The sequence below is a fragment of the Pituophis catenifer genome, unplaced genomic scaffold, assembly GCF_029215685.1.
Source record: "Pituophis catenifer annectens isolate HBS135680 unplaced genomic scaffold, rPitCat1.0.hap2 SCAF_6, whole genome shotgun sequence".
Taxonomy (NCBI): Eukaryota; Metazoa; Chordata; class Lepidosauria; order Squamata; family Colubridae; genus Pituophis; species Pituophis catenifer.
In genome coordinates, this window is record NW_027256886.1 from 56,250,530 (window position 1) to 56,273,810 (window position 23,281).

At 40.7% G+C, this 23,281-nt stretch overlaps 1 protein-coding gene across 4 annotated transcripts; it reads left to right on the forward strand.

Moving 5' to 3' along the window:
• Positions 1-373: 373 nt before the first annotated feature.
• ACADSB (acyl-CoA dehydrogenase short/branched chain) lies at positions 374-22,570 on the forward strand. Of its 4 annotated transcripts, none has more exons than XM_070945677.1 (11): positions 374-479; positions 3,124-3,283; positions 3,843-3,943; positions 4,518-4,724; positions 6,263-6,433; positions 8,459-8,584; positions 9,058-9,150; positions 10,558-10,647; positions 11,243-11,380; positions 12,349-12,448; positions 19,674-22,570. In XM_070945677.1, the coding sequence occupies exons 1-11, from the start codon at positions 435-437 to the stop codon at positions 19,742-19,744; spliced, it is 1,302 nt and encodes a 433-aa protein (XP_070801778.1). In that variant the 5' UTR covers positions 374-434; the 3' UTR covers positions 19,745-22,570. The 4 variants fall into 4 exon arrangements, with proteins under 4 accessions (XP_070801778.1, XP_070801777.1, XP_070801776.1 ...); XM_070945676.1 differs by lacking the exon at positions 19,674-22,570 and adding an exon at positions 18,183-18,613; XM_070945675.1 differs by lacking the exon at positions 19,674-22,570 and adding an exon at positions 12,613-13,026.
• The last annotated feature ends 711 nt before the right edge of the window (positions 22,571-23,281 follow it).

Below are 23,281 nucleotides of genomic sequence, written 5' to 3' on the forward strand. Positions count from 1 at the left end.
CCAAGGAAAAGGGCTTTAAAGAAGGATTTTCCCAGAGAGTTCATGGCTTTTGTTTTTGTTTTTAAAAAAGCTTCCGGCTCTCAAACGCCAGATGGGCTCCGGGGCCCTGCAGGAGAAGAACGGGATTAAAGCAAATCATTTTGGTGGGCATAACGCTGTCTACCCGAGCATCGTTTTTGAAGCAAAGATTCGTCGCTTGAGCAGATGACAAAGTTTTGTCTGGAAAGGATGAAATGAGTGGCCAGCCCCGCAGATGCGGGATTCCAACGGGAACCAGAAGTGAGAAGAAGAAAAAAATAGCGCCTTCTCTTATCTCTTTGAGGTCCTCATGCAAATCTGCGCTTATCTAACCTTGCGCGGCTGAAAAGCGGGGGACAGAACGTAGAAGGCGAATTGGGAGAAGCCAGGAGCTACATTGCTTTTAGACGTCAACGATGGCACCTGCGGGAGCTTTGGCTTTGCTGAGACGCTGCAGGAAAGTAAGGGGCTGTAAAACTTGTAAGGGCGACAGGCGAAGAACTGCCGCCTGGATGGCTCCGTGGCAGAGCGCAAGTTTAACACGCCGAAGGGGCTCGCTCGCGCTCGGTGCCTGGCACATCCAGATGTTCAAATAACTAGGTGATTGGCGAGGGATGTTGCTGGTTCCAGGACACTAATCGAGACGAATCCCTATCTTTTTACCGTGGGCACGAGGCCAGGAAGTTAGGAAGGCAGTTTTGCAAATCCTGAGATGTCTTCTAAGCCAGATATTTTGGCTTGGGCTGTTGTGTGACAGCAAACATTGTGGCCTGCGACACAAAATTAATTGTGTGTTGTGGATTGGGGTTTAATATAGAATAGAAGGGAAATTGGAATTTGGTTAAAATTAGAGATGAAAATGAAGGGTAAAATTGATAAAAAAAATAGATGAAAGTGAACACAATGGCAAAAAGGAGGTATAGAAATGGTAATCTTAGTTGTAAAATTAAGAATTGTTTAAATTTATTAACCGGCCAAATAATCTGATCAGCAAAAATATATTGTATGTTTGTGTGTATGTATGTGTAAAAAATAAAAACTTTTTACACACACACAAAAAAAAAGAATTATGTGTTGCAATGCATGAACCTTGACAAGGAATTAGAAACTGTTATTTAACAGATGAGGAACCAGGGGGGGCATGATTAGAGTTGGTTCCCTTACTCTGTGTTAACTCTAAGTTATGGCCACGTTTGGTGGTTGCAGTCCACAGCTTTATGTTCCCAGATTGCAGGGTTCAGGTGATATACAGTGTTAAAGCATTGTCACCTTTTAAAATTAAGAATGTGTTGATGTGATGTGTAATAAAGGGTAACAGATAGGGTTAGGGTTGTTCAGTGGGAAACTACAAGAAGGATAACAAGGTGAAAGGAATGTCAGAGCTTCTGTATTGTTGTGTTAATTTTCATAGAGATCCAGTTGCTGACATTTTTCCTCCTGAACAACGTTAAAGATTCACAAGTACTTTTGATTTATTTATTTATTTATTTATTACATGTATTTATATGCCGCCATTCTCCCGAAGGACTCAGGGCGGCGAACACAGTTAAGAAACAGTACCGTATTTTACGGTGTATAAGACGACTGGGCGTCTAAGACGACCCCCAACCTTTCCTGTTAAAATATAGGGTTTGGGCTATACTCGCCGTATAAGACTACTCTTCTTCCAATGCACACCAAATAAAAAATAAAAAAACATCAACTGGCTCACCCACAATGTAAAAGCAGCTGTGCTAGACCCAAAATGGCCCCTGCAACAAGCAGGAACCTCACACAGCCACAAAAAGCCCCCCCAAAAAACTTTCACACTTTACACACACACAATACAACACAACTGGCTCACCCACAATGTAAAAGCAGCTGTGCTAGACCAAAATGGCCCCTGCAACAAGCAGGAACCTCACACAGCCACAAAAAGTCCCAAAAACCAACTTTCACACTTTATACACACAAAATTCCACGTACAGCTTTGTAAGATTTTGTGAGAACGACCCCCGGCGTATAAGACGACCCCCGACTTTTGAGAAGATTTTCATGTGTTAAAAAGTTTTTATTTTGTTTTTTTTAAATATAAATAAATAATAATAATAATAATAATATATATATATATATATATATATATACATATATATATATATATATTTGTTTTCTGAGGTTTTCGCTGGTATTTGTATGTAGGTCTTTGGTTATTCGGGTTTTCTCCCACGTAAAATTGGAAGTGTCTTGGCGACGTTTCAACGAAGTCTCTTCAGGCTGGTGTTTTCGGCTTCGTGCTTCTAGGAGCAATGTTATATGTGTGTGTGTGTGTGTGTGTGTGTGTGTGTGTGTGCAAGTCTTGGTGTATTCGGGTCTTCTCCCGTGTAAGATTGAGAGCACTTTGGCAACGTTTCGACAGAATCTCATCTGCCATCATCAGGCTTATATAAGGGGTCTTCTGCAGCAACTGCCGTTAGTATTTCAAATCTGGTGCTGGTAGTCTGCTTTGCTGAGATGGCTCCACCTCTTAGTTCTGATTGGTTGGGAATCCCAGTCTGTGTCTATTGGCTTGGCTTCGAGTGTATGGTTGGTTTTTCTCCACCAGGTGGCAGGGCTTCATCTTTGTAGCTGGCTGGAATGTGATTTGGTTGGAGGTCTTGGGGGGGGGGTGTCTGGTTTCTGGGGTGTAGATTTTTCTGTCTGTGGGTGCTGGGACTCATTTGTTGACAAGGGCTAGTTTCCAGATGTCTGGTAGGCGGGAGGTATCGTCACGTTTATTCATGTTATGGAGGTGTTTTTCTATTTCAATGGCTTCCATAATGTTCAGTTTTGGAGATTAATTTGGTTATATATATATATCTGTCTTCTCAAGTTTTCGCGGGTGTGTGTATGTAAAAAGTTAAAAATCTCGGGTGTTTTCCCGCATCATTAAAAGTCTGTTAATTGAAATACATAAAACCCTGGCTAAAATCCCAACTTAAAATCCTATATATATATATATTCTCTAGCACAGCCATATAGTACAAATTAGAACTACAGATTTTATATGAAATATCATTATTTGCTGAATCTAATCTTATCTCTAAGTATTTTCTTTTTTTCTTTATATTAAAATATTTTTGCCCATAGCCAAGATGGAATATGCCTCTCTGCATAAATGATTGGATGACACATTCTTGTCTCTCTAAATCTTTCAAATCAGAAGCTTTACCACATATAGTCAAAGAAGGATTAACTTGTGCTCCACTTCAGACATATACAGAAGAAGAGTTAATGATTAAACAATCAGGTAATGTGTCCGGTGTAATTAAATATATTCAAATTCTTTCAACAAAATCTGAAATTTGTTGGATACTCACTAGTGATTTAAACAAATTATAGAATCGTTCAACTGTTGCTGTGCTGATAATAACAGTAACAAGATCAGATTTTGCAGAACGACAGTGATGGAAGCTTGATTTTAAAAGATTTATATAAGTACCTAATAGAGAAATACCCCAAATCCAGTATATATAGTAGTTTGTAAATGGGTTCATTTGTGAAATATTTGTCCTGTCTCGGCATTGTACAAATAGTAGTCTGTGCAAATCTGAAGGACATAACACTGGATTGTTTATACTAAAGGTATGCTAATAATATGAGTGCAACTCATTCAGTTCTTCTAGCATTGTTCTTTACAAGCTAGGATCTTTAAGCTAGAGACTACCTTACAAGCCCATATATAGTTGCTTGTTATATTGTATCCCTCATCTTGGAGGTTTGTGTAGGGTATTGGCAGTCTGCTGTTTAAATATGTATATAAATATATTAAAGCTTGGTTCCTTTGTATCCTTGTTTCTTTTGTCTAGTAAAAAAATTTGCTCAAGAACAAGTTGTTCCATTAGTACAAAAAATGGATGCTGATGCAAAATTTGATGATTCTTTACTCCGAGGACTATTTGAACAAGGGGTTTGTACATGATTGTTTATGCTTAAAAATGACTTAAGCTTCTTTTTCATCTTTAACTAGGTTTTATACAGTATAAGCTCCATGCACGTACAGTATATTGTTTGGTTGTTAGCTACAATACTATAGTCTGTTATAGAATAGTATAATCTAAAAATTAATTATGATTATTGCCAAGTGAACGTTGGGACAGAATGCTGGTTTCCATTCATTTTTTCCTCTAGATTTTACTCTTTATCTTCTACTTTAAAGGAGAGACAATTTAGCAAATTGCTTCAGTGGAAATAGATTGGGAAAGATACATGTGTAGTATTATGCAACAAGCATTTTGATTATTCTTTAGTAAAAATAAAGATCTCACAATGTGGTTTATGTATCACTGATTTCAAGGTCTGCTGCCTAATATTCCATTGACTTTCTAGATTTAAACCCAAATAGTTTAAATTTAAACCCTAACTTGGAATTACTTGGATGTCAGTAGCTCTTGCTTTGACTTGAATTTTTATATTGGGATATAAATCACAACTTGTACACTTTTCTTCTCCGTAACAAAAACTTATTCTTTTTTTTTTCTTAGTTAATGGGTATTGAACTTGAAGCAGAATATGGAGGAACCGGATCTTCTTTCTTTTCTACCATTCTAGTAGTTGAGGAGTTAGCCAAAGTTGACCCATCTGTATCACTTGCGTGCGAACTCCAAAATACTTTCACTAATAAAATGTTTACAACGTATGGCACTGAAGAACAAAAGAGGACCTATTTGCCCAGGCTGGCAAAAGACATGGTAGGTAAAGCACGATGATTAAAGTAAAACATAGATTTACAAAGTTTGCACTAGTGTCATTTACTATCACTACTAAGTGAGTAATATTACTATGAAGTTAAGATCCCAATCCCCATTAAGGTTACATTGAAACACTGTGATGTTCAAGTTAACATTAACATATTCCCAATTGGCATTGTACAGGTAGTCCTTGACTGAGGACCACAATTAAAACCAGAATTTCTGTTGCTAAGCAAAGCAGGTGTTAAGAAAGTCACACCCATGCCATGGTCATTAAGCGAATCATTGCAGTTTAAGCGAATCTAGCTTTTTCTCCATTCACTCTGCTTGTTGGAGGCCAGCTGGAAAGGTTGCAAATGTTGACCACATGACCCTGGTACATTGCAACTGTCATAAATACTTGCAGATTGCCAATTGTCTGAATTTTAATCATGTGATAGTGAGGAATGCTGTGATGTTCCTAAGTGTGAGGATCCATTGTAAGTCACTTTTTTTCAGTGTTATTTTAACTTCAAATTGTCACTACATGAATGGTTGTAAGTCGAGGACTACCTACTGTATGTAGAGTTGCTAATGATTTATTAAATCTCTGTGTTTTATAACATAATCTCTTACTTGGAGCTTTTGCTGTTTTAGATACCTGTAAATTTTGCAATTCAAAATTATAGTGTATTTTACTGACTAGAAAACCAAGGTCATTCTAGTGGTTTAAGATAAAAGCTATAAAGTCTGAAATGTTACTTTTAAAGTTTCAATTTTATTAAATTATTAAATATTTCATTTTCTTTTATTTATCACATTTATGTAGCCATCCACCCTATGAATATGACTCTGAATGGCATACAATAAAAAATAGACCATAAAAAACCCAACCATTAATACATTTTAAAAAATAATATTTAAAAATATAATGATTTTTTTTTTTTAAATTTGATTTATATGCCGCCCTTCTCCGGAGACTCAGGGCGGCTTACAATGCGTTAAGCAATAGCCTTCATTCTTTTGTATATTTTATACAAAGTCAGCTTATTGCCCCCACAAACTGGGTCCTCATTTCACCTACCTTAGAAAGGATGGAAGGCTGAGTCAACCTTGAGCCTTGGAGAGATTCGAACCAGCAGAAATTGCAGGCAGCTGTGTTAATAACAGGGTGCACTAAACCCCTGTACTATCAAGGCTTGAGCATCTTTACACACATTTAAATTAATATCTTTGAAGTGATTAAATATGCATTAAATATATATGTGAAATAGAAAAGGCAGCATGGCTAATTACATTTGAATAGCATATCTTTCAAAACTATTGTAAAGAGAAAACTCTTCAAATGTCTCTTGATTGACTACCTGCCTTTATTTACAATGGCTAATTGTATCAATAAATTAGTAATCAAGCTCTTGCCTCTGGATTTTTTAAAATTGTCTTGACTTCTTTCAAGGCCAATACCATAAAAGGGAAGTTTTCTCTGATTACTTTGCCAAACCTACATTTTCAGTGTCCAGTGGAATTAGCTGACCTCTGAATTCTATGTTAAATGGTAGATGGGCGCCATCTGCATTTCTGAACCAGGAGCTGGCAGTGATGCCTTCTCGATGAAGACTCGTGCTGAAAAGCAAGGGGATTATTACATCATCAATGGATCAAAGATGTGGATTAGCTTTGCAGAACAAGCAGGGGTGTTTTTGGTGATGGCAAATGCAAACCCTTCAGCAGTAAGTAGTTAAAATCATTGCAATGTGATTGTGCATGTATTGTTATACTAAGGTTAAAAATATAGGATAATGTCAAGCTTTCATCTCGCTTTTTCTAATTGCCATTTTCACATAAATCTTCAGCTTATAGAGTATCTTCCTTCTGGAAACTTCAGCAGACAATTAGGGGCAGAAATTGTTATCTGTTCCAGAGGATTTTTTTTTCTTCATTTGAGGCCTGTTTATTCAGAACAGCAAAGCCTACTGTGCTTGGAAATAAGGTGACCACACTTTGTGACCTCACTGAAGATTAAAGTTTTGAACACTTTCAGGTGGCCTAAAAGATTATTCAAGAAGGGACTTTCTTTGGAAGCAGAGGTGATCCAATTGCAGTGCAAACAAAACCCTGCTTTTCTTTGCTTTGCGTCAATGTTTTGAAGGTATCTTGCTCTCAAAACATTTGCTTCAAATCAGAGGCTAGTAATCTCTTCATCTATCAAGGAGTATGTTGCAGAATCTTATGCTATAAAGTAACACACATTTTTAATTCAATTGAAGTTTCATACAAGTGCCAAAGCTCACTTGCAATAGCATTTAGACTTATATACTGCTTCACAGTGCTTTACAGCCCTCTCTAAGTGGTTTACAGAGTCAGCATATTGCCCCAACAGTTTGGGTCCTAATTCTACCCACCTCAGAGGAGTCAACCTTGAGCCTGGTGAGATTTGAACTGCCAAATTCAAAGGCAGCCGGCAGTCAGCAGAAGTTGCCAGCAGTACTGCACTCTAACCACTGCACCACCGAGGCTCATAACTCGTTGAATCTCATTTAATAAAACAAAATCTTACGTAATTTCAAATTCCTTGCCTGAAATCACCCATGAGCAATTTACATTGAAGTCACTCAAAATTTTGGAAGCTTTTTATTTCATTACAGGTATGTATGTGTGTCTACATAGATGATCCAGAAGTGGTGTTAGAATAGTATAGACATTGTGTTGCCAAACCAGATACTATTAACTACCGTATTTTTCGGAGTATAAGACTCACATTTCCCCTCCTCCCCAAAAAGAAGATGAAAATCTGGGTGCGTCTTATACACCAGATGTTGCATCAGCCATATCTGGAGGGAAGGGGGAGGGAGTTGGTGTGATGGTGGCAATGGCAACAATGGGCAGCAACAGACAGCTAACCTGACCTGCTGCCCTATCGCCGCCACCCCTCGCTGCCTGGAGAAGCCTGCCGGGCCGCCTGAGCCACCACACCATCGCCGCTGCCCAGAGAAGCCTGTCTCATCTGCTGCCAGACCGCTGCCACCTGAGCTGCCGCTGCATTGCCACCGCCTGCCCCGCTGCCACCTGCCTGCCTGAGCTGCCACCCCGCTGCTGCCCGCTGCCACCCCATCGCTGCCTGACAGGTTAGCACCTGTTTGTAAATGGTTAGGGGTGCAAGGGTCTTCAAACTTGACAGCTTTAAGACTTGTGGACTTTATAAATCCCAGGATTCCTGAGCTAACATGACTGGAGGAGGAATTCTGGGAGTTTGAAGTCCACAAGTCTTAAAGTTGTCAAATTTGAAGACCCCTGGGTTAGGGATTAGGGTTAAGGTTAGCATTTGTTTGTAAAGGGTTAGGCTTAGGGTTAAGGTTAGCACCTGTAAAAATTATTCTGCTATACTGGTATTTTATTAAATAATATATTATTACACCATTTGGTTCAAAATATTTTTTTCCTTGTTTTCCTCCTCTAAAATCTAGGTGTGTCTTATAGTCTGGAGCGTTTTATACTCCAAAAAATACGGTATATTAACCTGGGTGCTCTGGCGTAGAGAATCTATGCAAGTCTTGATACAAAATGCAACACTATGGCAGGAACTGCAGTTGGATCACCTGTGTAGGAAAAGAGTTATGGATGCCTAAAGAAGGACCCACTTATTTGAGTGGAACTTTGAGTATGAATTATTTTGCAAGGGTTGGAATATATTTATGTGGTATATACTCAACAACATGGTTAATGTATTACTGTATTTGCCTTTTTCCCCCCCTTAGGGCTATAAAGGAATTACATGTTTCATAGTAGACCGTAATTCAGATGGCCTACATGTAGGAAAGAAAGAAGATAAGCTGGGAATCAGAGCAGCATCTACATGTCCTGTAACATTTGAAAATGTGAAGGTAGAATAAAACTTTTAAAGCAGTGTTGCATTTGGTTCTGAGTTTGAAATTCTACGAGGTAAGCCAGCAGGCTAAAGTTATAGAACACTATGAATTTGGAAAGAGAATGATGTATCTCAGGTTTGCATTTTATATAGATGGGTGATAGCCTAATGGGGTAAATATCTTATCAATCCATATTATCAATTGAAAGGCACATGGCCATAATTTATAAGTGACCCAAATTTAAAAGACAATTTCTGAATATCAAAAGCTGCAGCATTTTTGTTTTCTGCTCTGCTTTAAATTTCTTCATTTTTAAAACGTGTATTAAAAAAATTAAAACTAGATTTTCCCAGAAATGTTTTTGAATGCAGTGTCATAAATAATGGCCTTTTGACTTTTGGAAAGGACAACAACAAAAAAAAGGAGTTGATACTGATTATGCTTTTGTTTCTTTTGTTTATTTTTCATTTGTTTGGTTTTTTTTATAGGTTCCTGAATGCAACATAATGGGGCAGGTTGGTCAGGGCTATAAGTATGCTATTGGAATGCTGAATAAAGGAAGAATTGGCATAGCTGCACAGGTGAATATAATTGAAAATAACTGGCCTTGATGGGCAAATCACAATAAAAGAGGAACTTTAACTCGAGTTCCACTTTGATTTTGAGAACAATTGCCCCTGCAATATTAAGCTGAAACAGAAGCTCAATAACAACATGCAGAGAGAGTTTAGATGCATGAGAAAGTCAGTTAAGCAGGAATGAGAACAGTAACAGAATGGAAACAGTTCTGACAGTTAATTCCAAAGAAATGCATACTTAGGGATAAAAGTGTTGACCATACCAAATAGTACAAAGAATAATTTTAGGCATGCTCAAAAACATGAGCTTGGATTTTTTGCCTTTTTTTTCTCCTTTGAACTACAGGCAACTGTCACATACTGCAATCTACCTTTGAACATGCCATCTGTTTAAAAAAAAATGGCACATTATGGAAAAAAGGAACTATTTTTATTTTTAATATATTTTTTTTGAAAGTTTTAGAAAAATTAGTGCAAACTAAAATAAAAGAAAATTAGAACTAAAATAGAAGAAGGGGAAATGAGAAAAAAAGAGAAAGCCAAGGTGCAAAAAGAAAAGAAAAACTAGAAAAGAAAAAATTGATATACAGATGTGACTTCTGATTTTTACAGCTGTCATAAGTACAACTGTTCTCTAAAGTTATAGCATGACTCTCTTCTTTGCATATAGTATATAATCATCAAAAAAGAACTATTTTTCAATCAACAGAAGCCATGGTTTCTTTAGGGGCATGGCATTTGTTGAATCACACAGCTAATGTTAATATTAAATATTATGGTTACTTTCTATATGGAGAAATGATTAAATGTGACAGGTCCCTCAAAATTACATTGAACAGAATAGTTTCTCTGCTAAGACAATCCTAGAAATTCCTATATGTATCTATATGCAGTTCTGAAAAATCCTTTTGAAGGCTTGTAACTTTTTCCTAAAGAAAGACAGCTAATCATTCTTAGACCACATTTGTGTCTCTGTGAAATCCCATATTTGGCAGATAGATTTCGTTCGTTTTGCAGAAGGACCTCCCTTCAAAAATACTGATCCAAATCTTTGGAGTAAAGCAAATAACTCTGTAATCTATTCTTTGCTGCAGTATTTTCCTAGTGAGAATAAGACAATGATAATATGGATTTCTTCACCTCAGTAACTTCTTTTTTTAACGGGAGGCATTTTATGGCTTCCAGATGTTTCTGGATGTTTCATATAATTCATATAGGATCATATTAGCTGACTATGTTAGGACAGCATGCCAGCCCTATTTTAGAATGAACAAATCTAGGATTAAATTACCAGTCTTTCAGGAACCACTATTTAGTGATAAACCTGTTGCAATAGTTGCCATAAAATTAAGGTATTATGTGAATTAAGGTGCTTTGCAATAATTTTAATGCTTGTTTATCTGCACACAGATGCTGGGATTAGCACAGGGGTGTTTTGATCATACTATCCCATACACAAAGGAAAGAACCCAGTTTGGAAAAAGCATTTTTGATTTTCAGGTATTGATTGATGTGTTCTGTGAAATAGGTGATAAAACATAAATAATTATGGCTGGTAGAGGTAAACCTTATGAGCCATGAGCTATACCGTACTGTTACTATTCTACTGCAGCTAATACTGAGTAATTACCACAAAATAATATATTGATAGTCCATGTATAATAACCACAACATATTCAATTGAACAACATATCTAAAATGTCACTTCTGTTCCAGATAAAAATAGTTTGCTTTTATTATTTTATACGTCATGACAAAATTGTTACAGAATCCATATGCATTGTCAGGTAGCAGTTGTAATACATATATATAACATTGTATGTAACCAATTTTGATGAACAACCAGGACAACAATGGTTTCCCCTCCTTTGTCTAGTTTTAATTCAATTTTGGCCATTCTAGTCACTGATCTTTACACACTCACTCATGATTAAGCACTTTCAAGCCCAATTAGATTTATAACTGAGTAAAGGATTGCTTAAGAATTGCAAGGATGCTACTATAAGATTGAGAACTCCATGTATTGTTGATGGCCGTGAAAGGAGAGTTATTTTTTTCCCGAGAGCAATGTTTCAATATAAGTTTTATTTCTAAGGGACTGCAACATCAGATTGCTCAAGTGGCCATTCAGATTGAAGCTGCAAGGTTGCTGACCTACAATGCAGCCCGATTTGCAGAAACTGGGAAGCCATTTATAAAACAAGCAAGCATGGCCAAATATTACACAGCAGAGGTAAGGTCTCTATTTTTTTCTGTTTAAATTTTAAGCAGAACTGAAGGGAATTTATTGTTTCTTTCAGGTCTCAAATCTCTGTTTCAGCCAGCTATGCAGAGGGGAGGGCAGAAGGAACGAAAAATGAAACCTTAAATATATTTTAGAGGATTATTTTAAAAAGAAAGAATAAATTATTTCCTACTTTAAAAGAGAGAAATTATATTATACATTTTGATTATGTGTATGCTTATTTGCTAGCTAGAGTTTACAGTATATGCTGCTCCAGTCCCAAAGGCTTGTGAGTGGAGTTTTGTTTTTTTGCAGATATTTTTGGTGCCTTGGACCACTCCTTGCAGTTTTTCTGGCAAGTTTTTTTTTTTCTGGCAAGTGGTTTGTATTGCTTCCTTCTTAGGGCTGAAAAAAAGTGACTAGCTCACTGGCTTTGTGTGAAAAGCAAAATTAGAACTCACAATTTTTAGCTTCATGCCTTAACTACTACACCAAACTGGCTTTCAGTGGCTAATAGACCCTCTTAAAGTAAGAAATTAAATACGAACAAATTAGAGTGTGTTATCACAGCAAATTTTATCTTATTGAACACTGTAAATCCAATCCTGTACAAATTCGATATCTCTGAAATAAAATTCAAATACAGGCTGCCATGAGCTCAAAGGTTTGGTTTGGTTTGGTTGTTTTCGTTTGGTTTAAGCATCCCCATTTAATTTTTTTGTCATATAACTATCAAAGTTCTTTGTCAGATTGTGGCAAATTATATTTCAAACTAAACTGCTATGGTCAAAAGAATTATAGTTTTCCACTTGAGATCCATAAGCTTTAGAGCTCTTTAATTATGCATCATTAATTTAACATGGCTTTATTTGATTAATATTTTGTATCTTTTGTAGTATATTTATTAGAAGGGTGGTTAATAGTAGAAACCAAACAGTTCATAAACCCTCATAACAGGCTTATTGTATATCTTAAAGGTTGCAACTCTAACAACAAGTAAATGTATTGAATGGATGGGTGGAGTTGGCTTCACAAAAGATTATCCAGTTGAAAAATATTACAGGGACTGCAAGATTGGTAAGTTATATATGATGCATTTCTATATGTTGCATTGCATTGAATTCAGAATTTAATTATTGCAAAGCTGTTAAAAAGCATCAATTTTAAGAGTTTTCTGATAGATATTCAGGGGCAAATTCTTCATTTATCTGACAAGGAGTTTTTCTTGTCTTTTTCCTTAGTAATTTTCTGTCGAGCTCCTCTCGACACCGCCAGATATATCGGCGACAGTGATCCTTATCGACCGAGGCTCCTGGCGCTCAACTTGCTGCACCGTGAAGATTGGGGGGGGGTGGAGGTCGCGGATTCGAAGCTTACACGGTGGAGGGGGGTGTTTGGCAAATTAGGCGGACGGTCACCCAGCGGTCGGGGATAGGCTAGCTAGGCTTCTGATGCCCGACGTCCCGTATGTCCATCGCCGCGCTGCAGGAGGGGCCTTTCCGCGCGTGCGCTGAAGATCCTGTACCCGGAAGGGCGTTGGCGGGCAGGCGCGAAGGTTTAAAAGGCGTTGGGAGGCAGCTGCTCCCAACGCCGACTTTGCGTGTATTTCGCTCGTGTTCACTTGCCGATGACGGGCTGTTCGAGGAAATAAATCGTTTAAGCATCTGGAAGCTGCTGGTAGCGTTTTCTTTGCCATCCGACGCAAGCCTGCAGAGGCGAGTTGACAGAAAGTCGGCGTTGTTTTTCCTGGTACCACCGGTTTGCTTCGTGACAGCCATGGCGGAAGGTACGGCGGCCGGAGCACCGGGACCAGAGGAGGTAGCTGGGGATGAGGAGGCGGAGACCGTTCAAGTGTTGGAGGAGTCGGTGCTGCCGGTGGTGCGCTCCAAGGAGAAGTTGCCACAGTTGCGGGAGAACGTTGTGACGGAGACAGAGGGGGATAGCTCCTGCGGGGGGAAGCCTACACTGGGGGAATGGTGGCAGAGTTCTGCTCTCACCGGAGCCAAGCAGCAGCTGACGCCTCAGTCGAGCGACCCTTCGTTTAAAGGTTGGAGAGAAAGGCGCTGGGTGGACGAAGAGGAGTGTGAGTGGAGCTATACCACAGGGGTAGGCACTTCCACGTTGGATGTACTTCGTGAAAAGTTTGGAGAGTCCAGCTTCAGGGATGCCGCCTCCTGGCAGCCATGGATATCGGGGCAAGACGCTTGGCATGGACAGGGGGACACGCGGGGTAGCACGGAGCCTCGGTTCCGTTTAGCTAGTCCAAAACTCCGCTTAGAGAGAGGGGTCTATAGGTCTGGCAGAAGGGACCCTCCCTCCTCAGGGTCAGTACCATCAGCGTTAGGGGGGGTGTCACGAGGGGAGGATAGGGTTACCCCACGTCGGCAGGCCCCGCCAGCCCCGGGACCACGAGACCTGTTGGGCCAACAACAGAGGGGGGTTGGCTCAGAACAAGGTGCTCAGCCGGCAGGGCAACCTCCTATGTGGATGCCTGGTGTAGGGCAGCCACAACAACAGTTCTGGGGACCGCCCCCTATACAAGCCACATTTGATGGCAGTGCTGATAGGGTTTCCCTCTTCCTAAGCCAAATATTGAGCTATATGGACCTATATGGTCACCTTTACCCGTCGCAGTGGGCCATAGTGGTTGCCATCACGGCTGTATTACAGGGTGAGGCAGCAGACTGGGTGGCAGACCTCCATAGCGACCATGCAAAAGAGTTGGCGAATGTAGGGTTATTTTTGGAGGCTTTGCGTGTCCGGTTTGAAGACCAGTCAAGAACTCAACTATTGGAAGGAGAACTAGTGACTTTAAAACAAGGCGGGCGTCCTGCTCGACAGTACGTTAAGGAGTTTCGCACTGTAGCTGGCCGTTTGCGGGCCTGGCCCGAACGACTCTTAGTGCACCAGTTCCGGTTGGGGCTGGATAGAGAACTACGGCAGGCCTGTGTTTATCGGGGACTACCCCCCAAATTAGCAGATTGGTTTAATGCCGCGGTGGATCTGGATGTTGGCCTGCGTGAGTTCCGGCCACGGGGAGTGGCTGCTTATCCACCTCCTCCTCGCCGAGGTACAGAGCGAACGGTGGTCCAAAGAGGCACGAGTTCATCAACACCTCGTTCTTTGGTACCAGTTGGACGGGGAACCATCCGTTGCTTCCGGTGTAACCAACTGGGTCATCGGGCAGCTGACTGTCCGGTGCCGCCTGGGCCACCTATCACATCCAGACCCCCGCCGACGTCTGGTGGTGGACACGAAAGGGCTCGCTCCTCGTCTGAGTGGTCCAAGGCAACAACCCCGAGGACATCTCGTGGTCGTCGAGAGGAAACGGAAACGCCTTCGGTTCGGGAGGACCTCCAGGTTGCCTCAGAAAGCAGTGAGGAGGACGCTCCAAACGATCCCATGGTGAGTGGGCCAGTTCGCCCGTTTGTCATTCCCATTGTGCTAAGACACCCCCAAACCTCAAACTTTAGCCATCAAAAAGCCCTTATCGATACGGGTTGTACCCGGTGTCTTATTCGTGAGGCAGTAGCTAAAGAACTAGGTCTTCGTATGCTGCGGTTACGAACTTCCATCAACTTTGAACAAATGGATGGTTCTCTTTTGGGTGGTAAGCCAGCAACGCGGGTGACCGAGATAGTCCGATTAGAGATTGGGGAGCACTGGGAGAACATCCGGTTTATAGTAGTGGATGCCATGGTGGAACCCATAATATTGGGGCTAACGTGGTTAGATAAATGGAGACCGTTGATATGGTGGGAGGGCGGTTTCCGAAAGCTTCGACTGAGTGTTGGGCCAGACCCAGAGCTGGAGGATCGGGTGCATCGAGTCGACACAAAGGGGAAAGAACCCTGTTCCAACGAACTCTTTGATCTAGGGTATCCCGACATATACAGGGACTTAGCAGATGTGTTCAATGAGGAGGAATGTGAAGTCCTACCCCCCCATAGAGCCACCGATTGCGCCATAGAGCTAAAACCGAATGTTAAGTTACCCAAGCCACGTATGTATGCTATGACAAGGGCCGAACTAGAGGAACTTAGACATTACATAGATAAAAACCTAGCTCGGGGCTTTATTCAGCCTAGCCGGTCTCATATGGCTGCTCCCGTTTTATTCCGGGAGAAGAAAGATGGGGGGTTACGATTATGTGTGGACTTCCGGGGCCTAAACGCTGTGTGCGTTGAACACTTGTATCCATTACCTTTAATGAAAGACTTACTTGCAACTTTAGCGACCGGAAAAGTGTTCACGAAGTTGGATCTTCGAGAAGCTTATTACAGAGTTCGAATAAAGCCTGGCGATGAGTGGAAAACCACCTTCAACTGTCCATTAGGCAGTTACAAGTTCCGTGTGATGCCGTTTGGGCTACAAGGTGCCCCGGCCGTCTTTATGCAGGTCATAAACGAGGTGCTCCATGAGCACCTGTATCGTGGAGTGCTTGTCTACCTAGATGATATCCTAATTTACACCAAAACGATGGAGGAACATACAGCCCTCGTACGACAAGTACTTTCTAAATTGTTACATGCAAAACTTTTCGTGAAGTTATCGAAGTGCGAATTTCATCGCACTCAATTGGACTATTTAGGGTATCGCATATCGGGAACTGGGATAGAAATGGATCCAAAGAAAGTAGACACCGTGTTGGGGTGGCAAGCACCCACAACACGGAGACAATTACAGAGCTTTCTTGGTTTCGCGAATTTTTACAGGCAGTTTATCCCTTCGTTCGCTCATATCGCCCTTCCTTTAACTGAGTTATTGCGCACAAAGCAAACAAGTATGAAAGCGAAACCAGGACAACTCCTCACGTGGACGCCGGATTGCCAAGAAGCTTTTGACGGACTAAAGTCCTTGTTCTCGCAGGCCCCTGTCTTACGTCATCCTGATCCAGTAAGACCTTTTATTGTGCAAGCGGATGCTAGCGATGTCGCAGTGGGTGCAGTGTTATTGCAGCGAACTCCTGAGGGAACACTGTATCCCTGTGCATACACTTCCCGCAAATTTTCTATTACTGAGAGGCGATGGGCCATTTGGGAAAAGGAAGCTTTTGCGGTGAGATGGGCTCTGATTACGTGGCGACACTTGTTGGAGGGTAGTGGTGTTAAATTCGAGGTCTGGACGGACCACAAAAATTTAGAAGCACTCCAAAACCCGAGACGCTTATCACCCAAACAAGTACGATGGGCCCAGTATTTCCAGCGTTTCAACTTTGAGTTGAAGTACGTGCCAGGGGGGAAGAATTTTTTAGCAGATGCACTCTCAAGATTACCGCAATTCGCTAGTAAAAGAGAAGATGTAGTACAAGCGATGGTGCCAAAACATCAACAGGTAGCCCGAACATCACATGATGGGCCGTCGCCTTCGTGGAAAGATAACCTGCAACAGGCGTTAGTTACTGATCCATGGATATCAGAACATGGGGAGTTAATAACACACCGGGACGGATTTGCGTGGGTTAACGATAAGTTGTACATCCCCAAGTCACTGCGACAGCCAGTACTACACCAATGTCATGATGCCAAGACGGCTGGTCACTTTGGATTTTTGAAAACGTTACATTTAGTACGACGACAATTCTGGTGGCCCCATCTGAGAAAAGAGGTTGAGCAGTATGTAAAGAGTTGTAAGGCCTGTGCCACGGCAAAATCTCGGCCAGGAAAACCTTTCGGTCTTTTGCAATCTGTAGCAGAGCCTACACGGCCTTGGGATGACATCGGCATGGACTTTATCGTAGACCTACCGGACAGTAATGGCAATACGGTAATTTGGACGGTGGTTGATCTCTTTTCGAAACAAGCCCATTTCATTCCATGCCACGGGCTACCATCAGCTAAAAAATTGGCAAAGATGTTCATCTGGCATATATACCGTATTCATGGGCCACCGCGGCGTATCATTTCAGACAGGGGGGTCCAATTTACCGCAAAATTCTGGCGCAATTTTGTGAAGATGCTAGGGGCGGCACAGGGTCTCAGTTCGGGTTTTCATCCGAGCACCAACGGTGCTGCTGAAAGGGCTAACGCCATGATAGAGCGATATCTACGCTGTTATGTAGCATACCAACAGTCCAACTGGTCGGACCTTCTCCCTTTTGCCGAAATAGCCTACAACAACACTGTCCATAGTAGCACAGGAAGTACCCCCTTCCAGGTGGTGTCAGGGAAGGAATTCTCCGCTATCCCTGACCTAGAAGTACAAGGTCAGGAACGGGTTTCCCCTAATAAATGGGCCACTGATATTAAGAATCGGTGGCCACGAATAAAAGACGCCTTGGAGAAAGCAATGGAATCCTATAAGTACCAAGCGGATAAGAAAAGGGCAGACCATAAGCCATTTGCTGTAGGGGACCGGGTCTACCTCTCAACTAAATACCTGAAATTACGCATCCCTAGCCGTAAATTGGGTCCTAAGTACCTCGGACCATTTACCATTGTCAAAGTCATCAATCCGGTGACCGTAGAATTAAAATTACCTCCCCTCCTGGGCAAGGTGCACCCTGTATTCCATAGTAGCTTACTGAAGCCGGTGGAAGGGGTGAGAGAGCATATGCCACGACCTGGTCCCGTGGAGGGAGATCGCTACGAGATAGAGGAGGTATTGGATTCCCGACTCCATAGGGGTAGAATACAATACCTAGTCCGGTGGAAAGGGTATCCTCTCGAGGAGGCATCCTGGGTTGGTGCTAGTCATGTCAAGGCCAACCGGTTGCTTCAGATATTCCATAAACGATATCCACAAAAGCCCAACCCGAATATATATCGACCCCCGTGAGCTGAATGTTAACGTGTTTATTTCTGTTTTCCAGGAGCACCTTTGGTAGGGGGAGCCGCCTGTCGAGCTCCTCTCGACACCGCCAGATATATCGGCGACAGTGATCCTTATCGACCGAGGCTCCTGGCGCTCAACTTGCTGCACCGTGAAGATTGGGGGGGGTGGAGGTCGCGGATTCGAAGCTTACACGGTGGAGGGGGGTGTTTGGCAAATTAGGCGGACGGTCACCCAGCGGTCGGGGATAGGCTAGCTAGGCTTCTGATGCCCGACGTCCCGTATGTCCATCGCCGCGCTGCAGGAGGGGCCTTTCCGCGCGTGCGCTGAAGATCCTGTACCCGGAAGGGCGTTGGCGGGCAGGCGCGAAGGTTTAAAAGGCGTTGGGAGGCAGCTGCTCCCAACGCCGACTTTGCGTGTATTTCGCTCGTGTTCACTTGCCGATGACGGGCTGTTCGAGGAAATAAATCGTTTAAGCATCTGGAAGCTGCTGGTAGCGTTTTCTTTGCCATCCGACGCAAGCCTGCAGAGGCGAGTTGACATTTTCCTTTAAAATGGGATGGTTGGCTTAGATGAGTTGAAAATATGGTAATGAAAGCTGATACATTTCTTCTGCCTAATTTTCTTAGAGGAAGAGCAGTTAAAGTAACTTTCCTTTGTATTCGTGTGTATGTGTATATATTTTATTATTCATTAGATTTATTCATTAGATTTTTATCCTGCCTTTATTACTTTATAGGTAACTCAAGGTAGTGAATATATCAAATACTCTTATTACATCCATTTTAGCCTTTTCATTTATTTATCCTCTCACTTCCCTGAATATTCTCAATTCTGTGTATACTACTTTCCTTCAGTTCAATTATATCCTCTCTTTTCCTAATTTCACACACAACGTATCTATATTTCTTCCTTTCATTTAATTAATTAATTCATATCCTTGTTAAATAAGCCATGATGGCTTTATTCACACATAATGCTATAAAACATGGCTTATGGCTTTGCTGATACACAGTTAATCAAAATCAAATAAATCATGTTATGTTTTAGAACACTATATAAATGCAATCATTTTTTCATCAGTAAACAATTTACTGATTAATACATCCCTGACTCCACTGAACTGTCATTTATACAGGTTGTCATTGCAATAAATATAGCAATTTTATCTATATCGATGTAATAGCCTGTGGGCATAACAATGAGAGATAGGAGGAGGAGCTGACTAGATTCTCAGAACCATGAGGGAACATGGGAAGTCAGAAGGCACCCTCCCTAGTTTTCCAGGAAGTAAAAGGAACATAGAGGAGAAATATTTTCAGTCTTGCAAAATTATATTAATGTAAGTTTATAATGAAGTTAGAGTTTGTATTCGTGGTTGTGCTTCGTGTCTGGACTATACAAAGGACGAACAACAGTTGATTGCTCCCTTACATTTACGTTGTGGCATGGTAAACTAAAGCTGAAAGTGCTTTAATCAGTTTTTGTATGCCTCCTTTGATTCATTTTTTCCCCTGATGGTTTGTTTCAGGTACCATATATGAAGGAACTTCAAATATCCAGTTAAACACTATTGCAAAGTGCATTGCCCAAGAGTATTGAAATTCCAGGAATTGAGTGACTGTTGCCAACCTGATTTCTTCTCAGAAAGCTAAATAAGATTTCACTTCTTTGTGGGTTGCAGATTATCCGTTCATTGCAAGTTTGAAAACAAGGCACCAAATTACATTAATTTTTAATTATTGTGCAACTTTCTGTACAAGAGTGCAATATAAATGGCTGAACTATTAGGAATCAGTAATATATCATAAGAACACTTACTTGTTTTCCCAATCACTGAAATAAGAGTTTACGCACTTCCACACTCTCTTTTAAACAAAGAACTTTTGCCTGCTTTTGTACTAGCCCAGTGGTTCTCAACCTTTTCTTCACCACGGACCCCCCCTTTAAATACTTTTTGTGGCCACAGACCCCCAAGACTTAACTTAAGATTTAAATCATCACATTTATTTAAGCCTTCTGGACCCCCTGTGATGACATTGTGCCCTCCCCTGGGGTTTGCGGACCACAGGTTGAGATCCACTATATTAACCTATCAAATATCTAGGAAGGCTTTATAATTCTGTTTATTGAAGTGATAAGCCTGAGCATATTCAATAATGTTCAAATACTTTGCAACTCTTGCAGAGTAGTAGAATAGTAACAATCAGTCCTTGAAAAGATTATCTTATTATTTAGACAAAGTAAATACTCAGTAATTGGGTAACTGGGGAGATAAAGCAGATTTTTATCCCTTGCTGTTCAAATGAGATACTGTATGTATGCATGCATGCATACAAACACATGTATTTGTTAGTAGTGTGGTAGATTTCCTAACAGGGTAATCCTATTACCATTGTTTGAGATCCCCAGTGTTGAACAACAAGATAAATGTCATTCAGAAATTTTATTGCATTGTTCCAGGTTTCTTTATCCTGCCCATTAGAATTAATATTGTAGGATTTGGGTGGGGTTTTTTTAGAAGCTTCTGAATTCTAAATTTTCTCCCATCAGGGGTTTAGTTGAGGACAGTGAAAGTTTTGGCTCTTATATATACGGAGCCTGCCGAATTCCCAATTTTATCCTTTTTCTCCTTTCTCAATGCCACAGATATTTCTAAGACGGCAGGGAGTGGAGATCCAACAAAAGATCTACTCAAAATTCAGAGCTTTCTCTTAAATTCCAAAGAGGAATTCCCAGTCTTTATTACAGTCCTGCAATTGCAGCCCTTTTATCCTTATACAACACTCCTATGTTCGAGCCTCAGCATTCTGTATAAATAAAGGCATAAATGATATGTAAGGACAAGAGACTTGTGCTTTACATTGAACAATGTGTGGAAATGATGGCTTCTTGAAGGTGTAGATAAGAAAAAATACAAGTTCCATTTAAATCAGTGGTCTTGTTTTAGCTATTGTCACAATCTTTGCCTTTATTGGATTATAGAATGTATTCTACCTCATTGGGAGGAATTATGACAACAAATGAAAGTGCCTACTTTATTTAGTGCCACATTTGAAATATAGCTGTGTCTTACATATGTAAATCATCTGGGTATGATATGTGCTCTTACTAGTAAGGAAGACGGATCACTTGAAAAGGGGATTATTCATCGCATTTGCACAGAGGAGTAAAGAAGACAAAAAGAACACAAGAAAACTAGCAACAGTAGAACATTGGGGAATATGCTGACGTAAACTGCCCAATTTAAAGCTGTAAAACACTATGGAGCAGTATATAAGTCTAAGTGCTATTGCTACATTCGTACATACTTATTGGCCTAAGCCTCTTAGAGAAGGGCACGAAAATGAGATATGATTTGCACAGGGAGTGTAACATAATCTCTTGTAAATGACACTTGTGAAAGTTGCTTAGCTTCTGCTGACATTTTATATGGCTAGCTACTAGGAAGAAGTGGTGTGCTATGATCAGACAGCATAATAATCATGTATTTTGAGATGGTAGGGGAGAGACAGTGCTGAGGATAAGAATGCAAAAGTGCCAGAATACAAGGCCATTGGTTTTATCTTTTAAATGTCAATAACCAGCTGAAGCACTTCGTCTCATTTTTAAACTGTCTTTGGGGATGAGTAACATTTACTCTTGACTGGGAAAGGTACATGTATACATGCACCCATAGTGTATTCTACTTTTTCTCTAAATCTTTAATGCTGCATGAAAAGGCTTTGCTTGTCTCCCCCTTTTCTTCTCGAGTAGCTCCGAGCCTAACAATAACAGAAATATAAATGCAAATTAAACTGGTGTGCCAGATAGACAATTTGGGGAGAATTACATCTTTTTAAGAAGTTTATCTCTTTTTAAGAAGTTTATCTCTGTTGTAAAAGGCAAATAATATTTTCCAAATGGAAAGCAATTTTTTCTTTTCTGTTGTAGGGATCAGTGTCCTCCCACTCAATATTTTGGAAGTTTTAACAACTCTAAACTATGTGGGGAAGTAGCTGAAGGCGGTTGGCAATTGAGAGAAAATTGGCAGAATATCTTGCTGTACCCATTTGTATTGCTGACAGCAATCTCTTCTAGACCTAGACAGCTAACTCTAAATTCAGCATACTAACTTTTTATTTGAAATGGGTTTGTATCAAGCATTCCTTGCTTGGATGAATGTTATCCTGTTTAGTTTGGGCTGCATGCAATGAACTGTATTCGTTAAAATAAAGATGCTGATTTTTTTCCCAATTTAAAAATAACATTTTGTAAACAGAACATCTAATACAGGCATATGTTTGTATTCCTTGTATGTTTGTATTGGTGATGGAAACTTGATTCTTGGAAATGTATTTTGTAATTTTCGTACAATGATTATAAGCTTCATCTGCAAAATGATTCTGTGAATCTGAAAAGCTAATTAAATGCAAAGATTAAGCAAAAGAGTAATGAAGTCATATAGGGTATGTGGTCTCTTTCACCCACACAAAGAGCACAATGTGTTTTGAATTCCATGCTTCTTTATCTTCCTCCCATAGCATAATCCTCATTTGCCTCTTGCATTTTTCTTGCCAGTTATAGATTAAAAAAAATCAAATACATGTCAGATGTCATATATAGCTTACTGTATCCTGAAATAGCAGACACACAACTAGCCATAGAGAAGGTGACATTGGACAGAACATCCTAGTGCTGTATGGAAAACTTGCTTATTTTAAGACCACCATATGGTACTTACCGATAGAGCGGTGGTAGCACAGTGGTTAGAATGCATTACTGCAAGCTCCAGGAGTTCAATTCTGAATGGCTCAAGGTTGACTCAACCTTCCATCCTTCTGAGGTCGGTAAAATGAGGACCCAGATTGTTGGGGACAATATGCTGACTCTGTAAACCGTTTAGAGAGGGCTGTAAAGCACTATGAAGTTGTATGCTATTGCTATTATGATAGGACAGAGGTTGTATTCATTCCTAAGCATAAGCATGGCCATACATATGCGCACACAGAGTGAAGCGGTTTGCAGGCTAGCTATTTTTGCACATGTCTGTTCAAGGTACAGTCCCATTCCCAAATCTATGCTGGCAGCCTATCGGGCGTCCATATATTCAGTCCACACAGTTGCAATGAGGAAGGTAGAAAGGCAGCATTTTTCTTT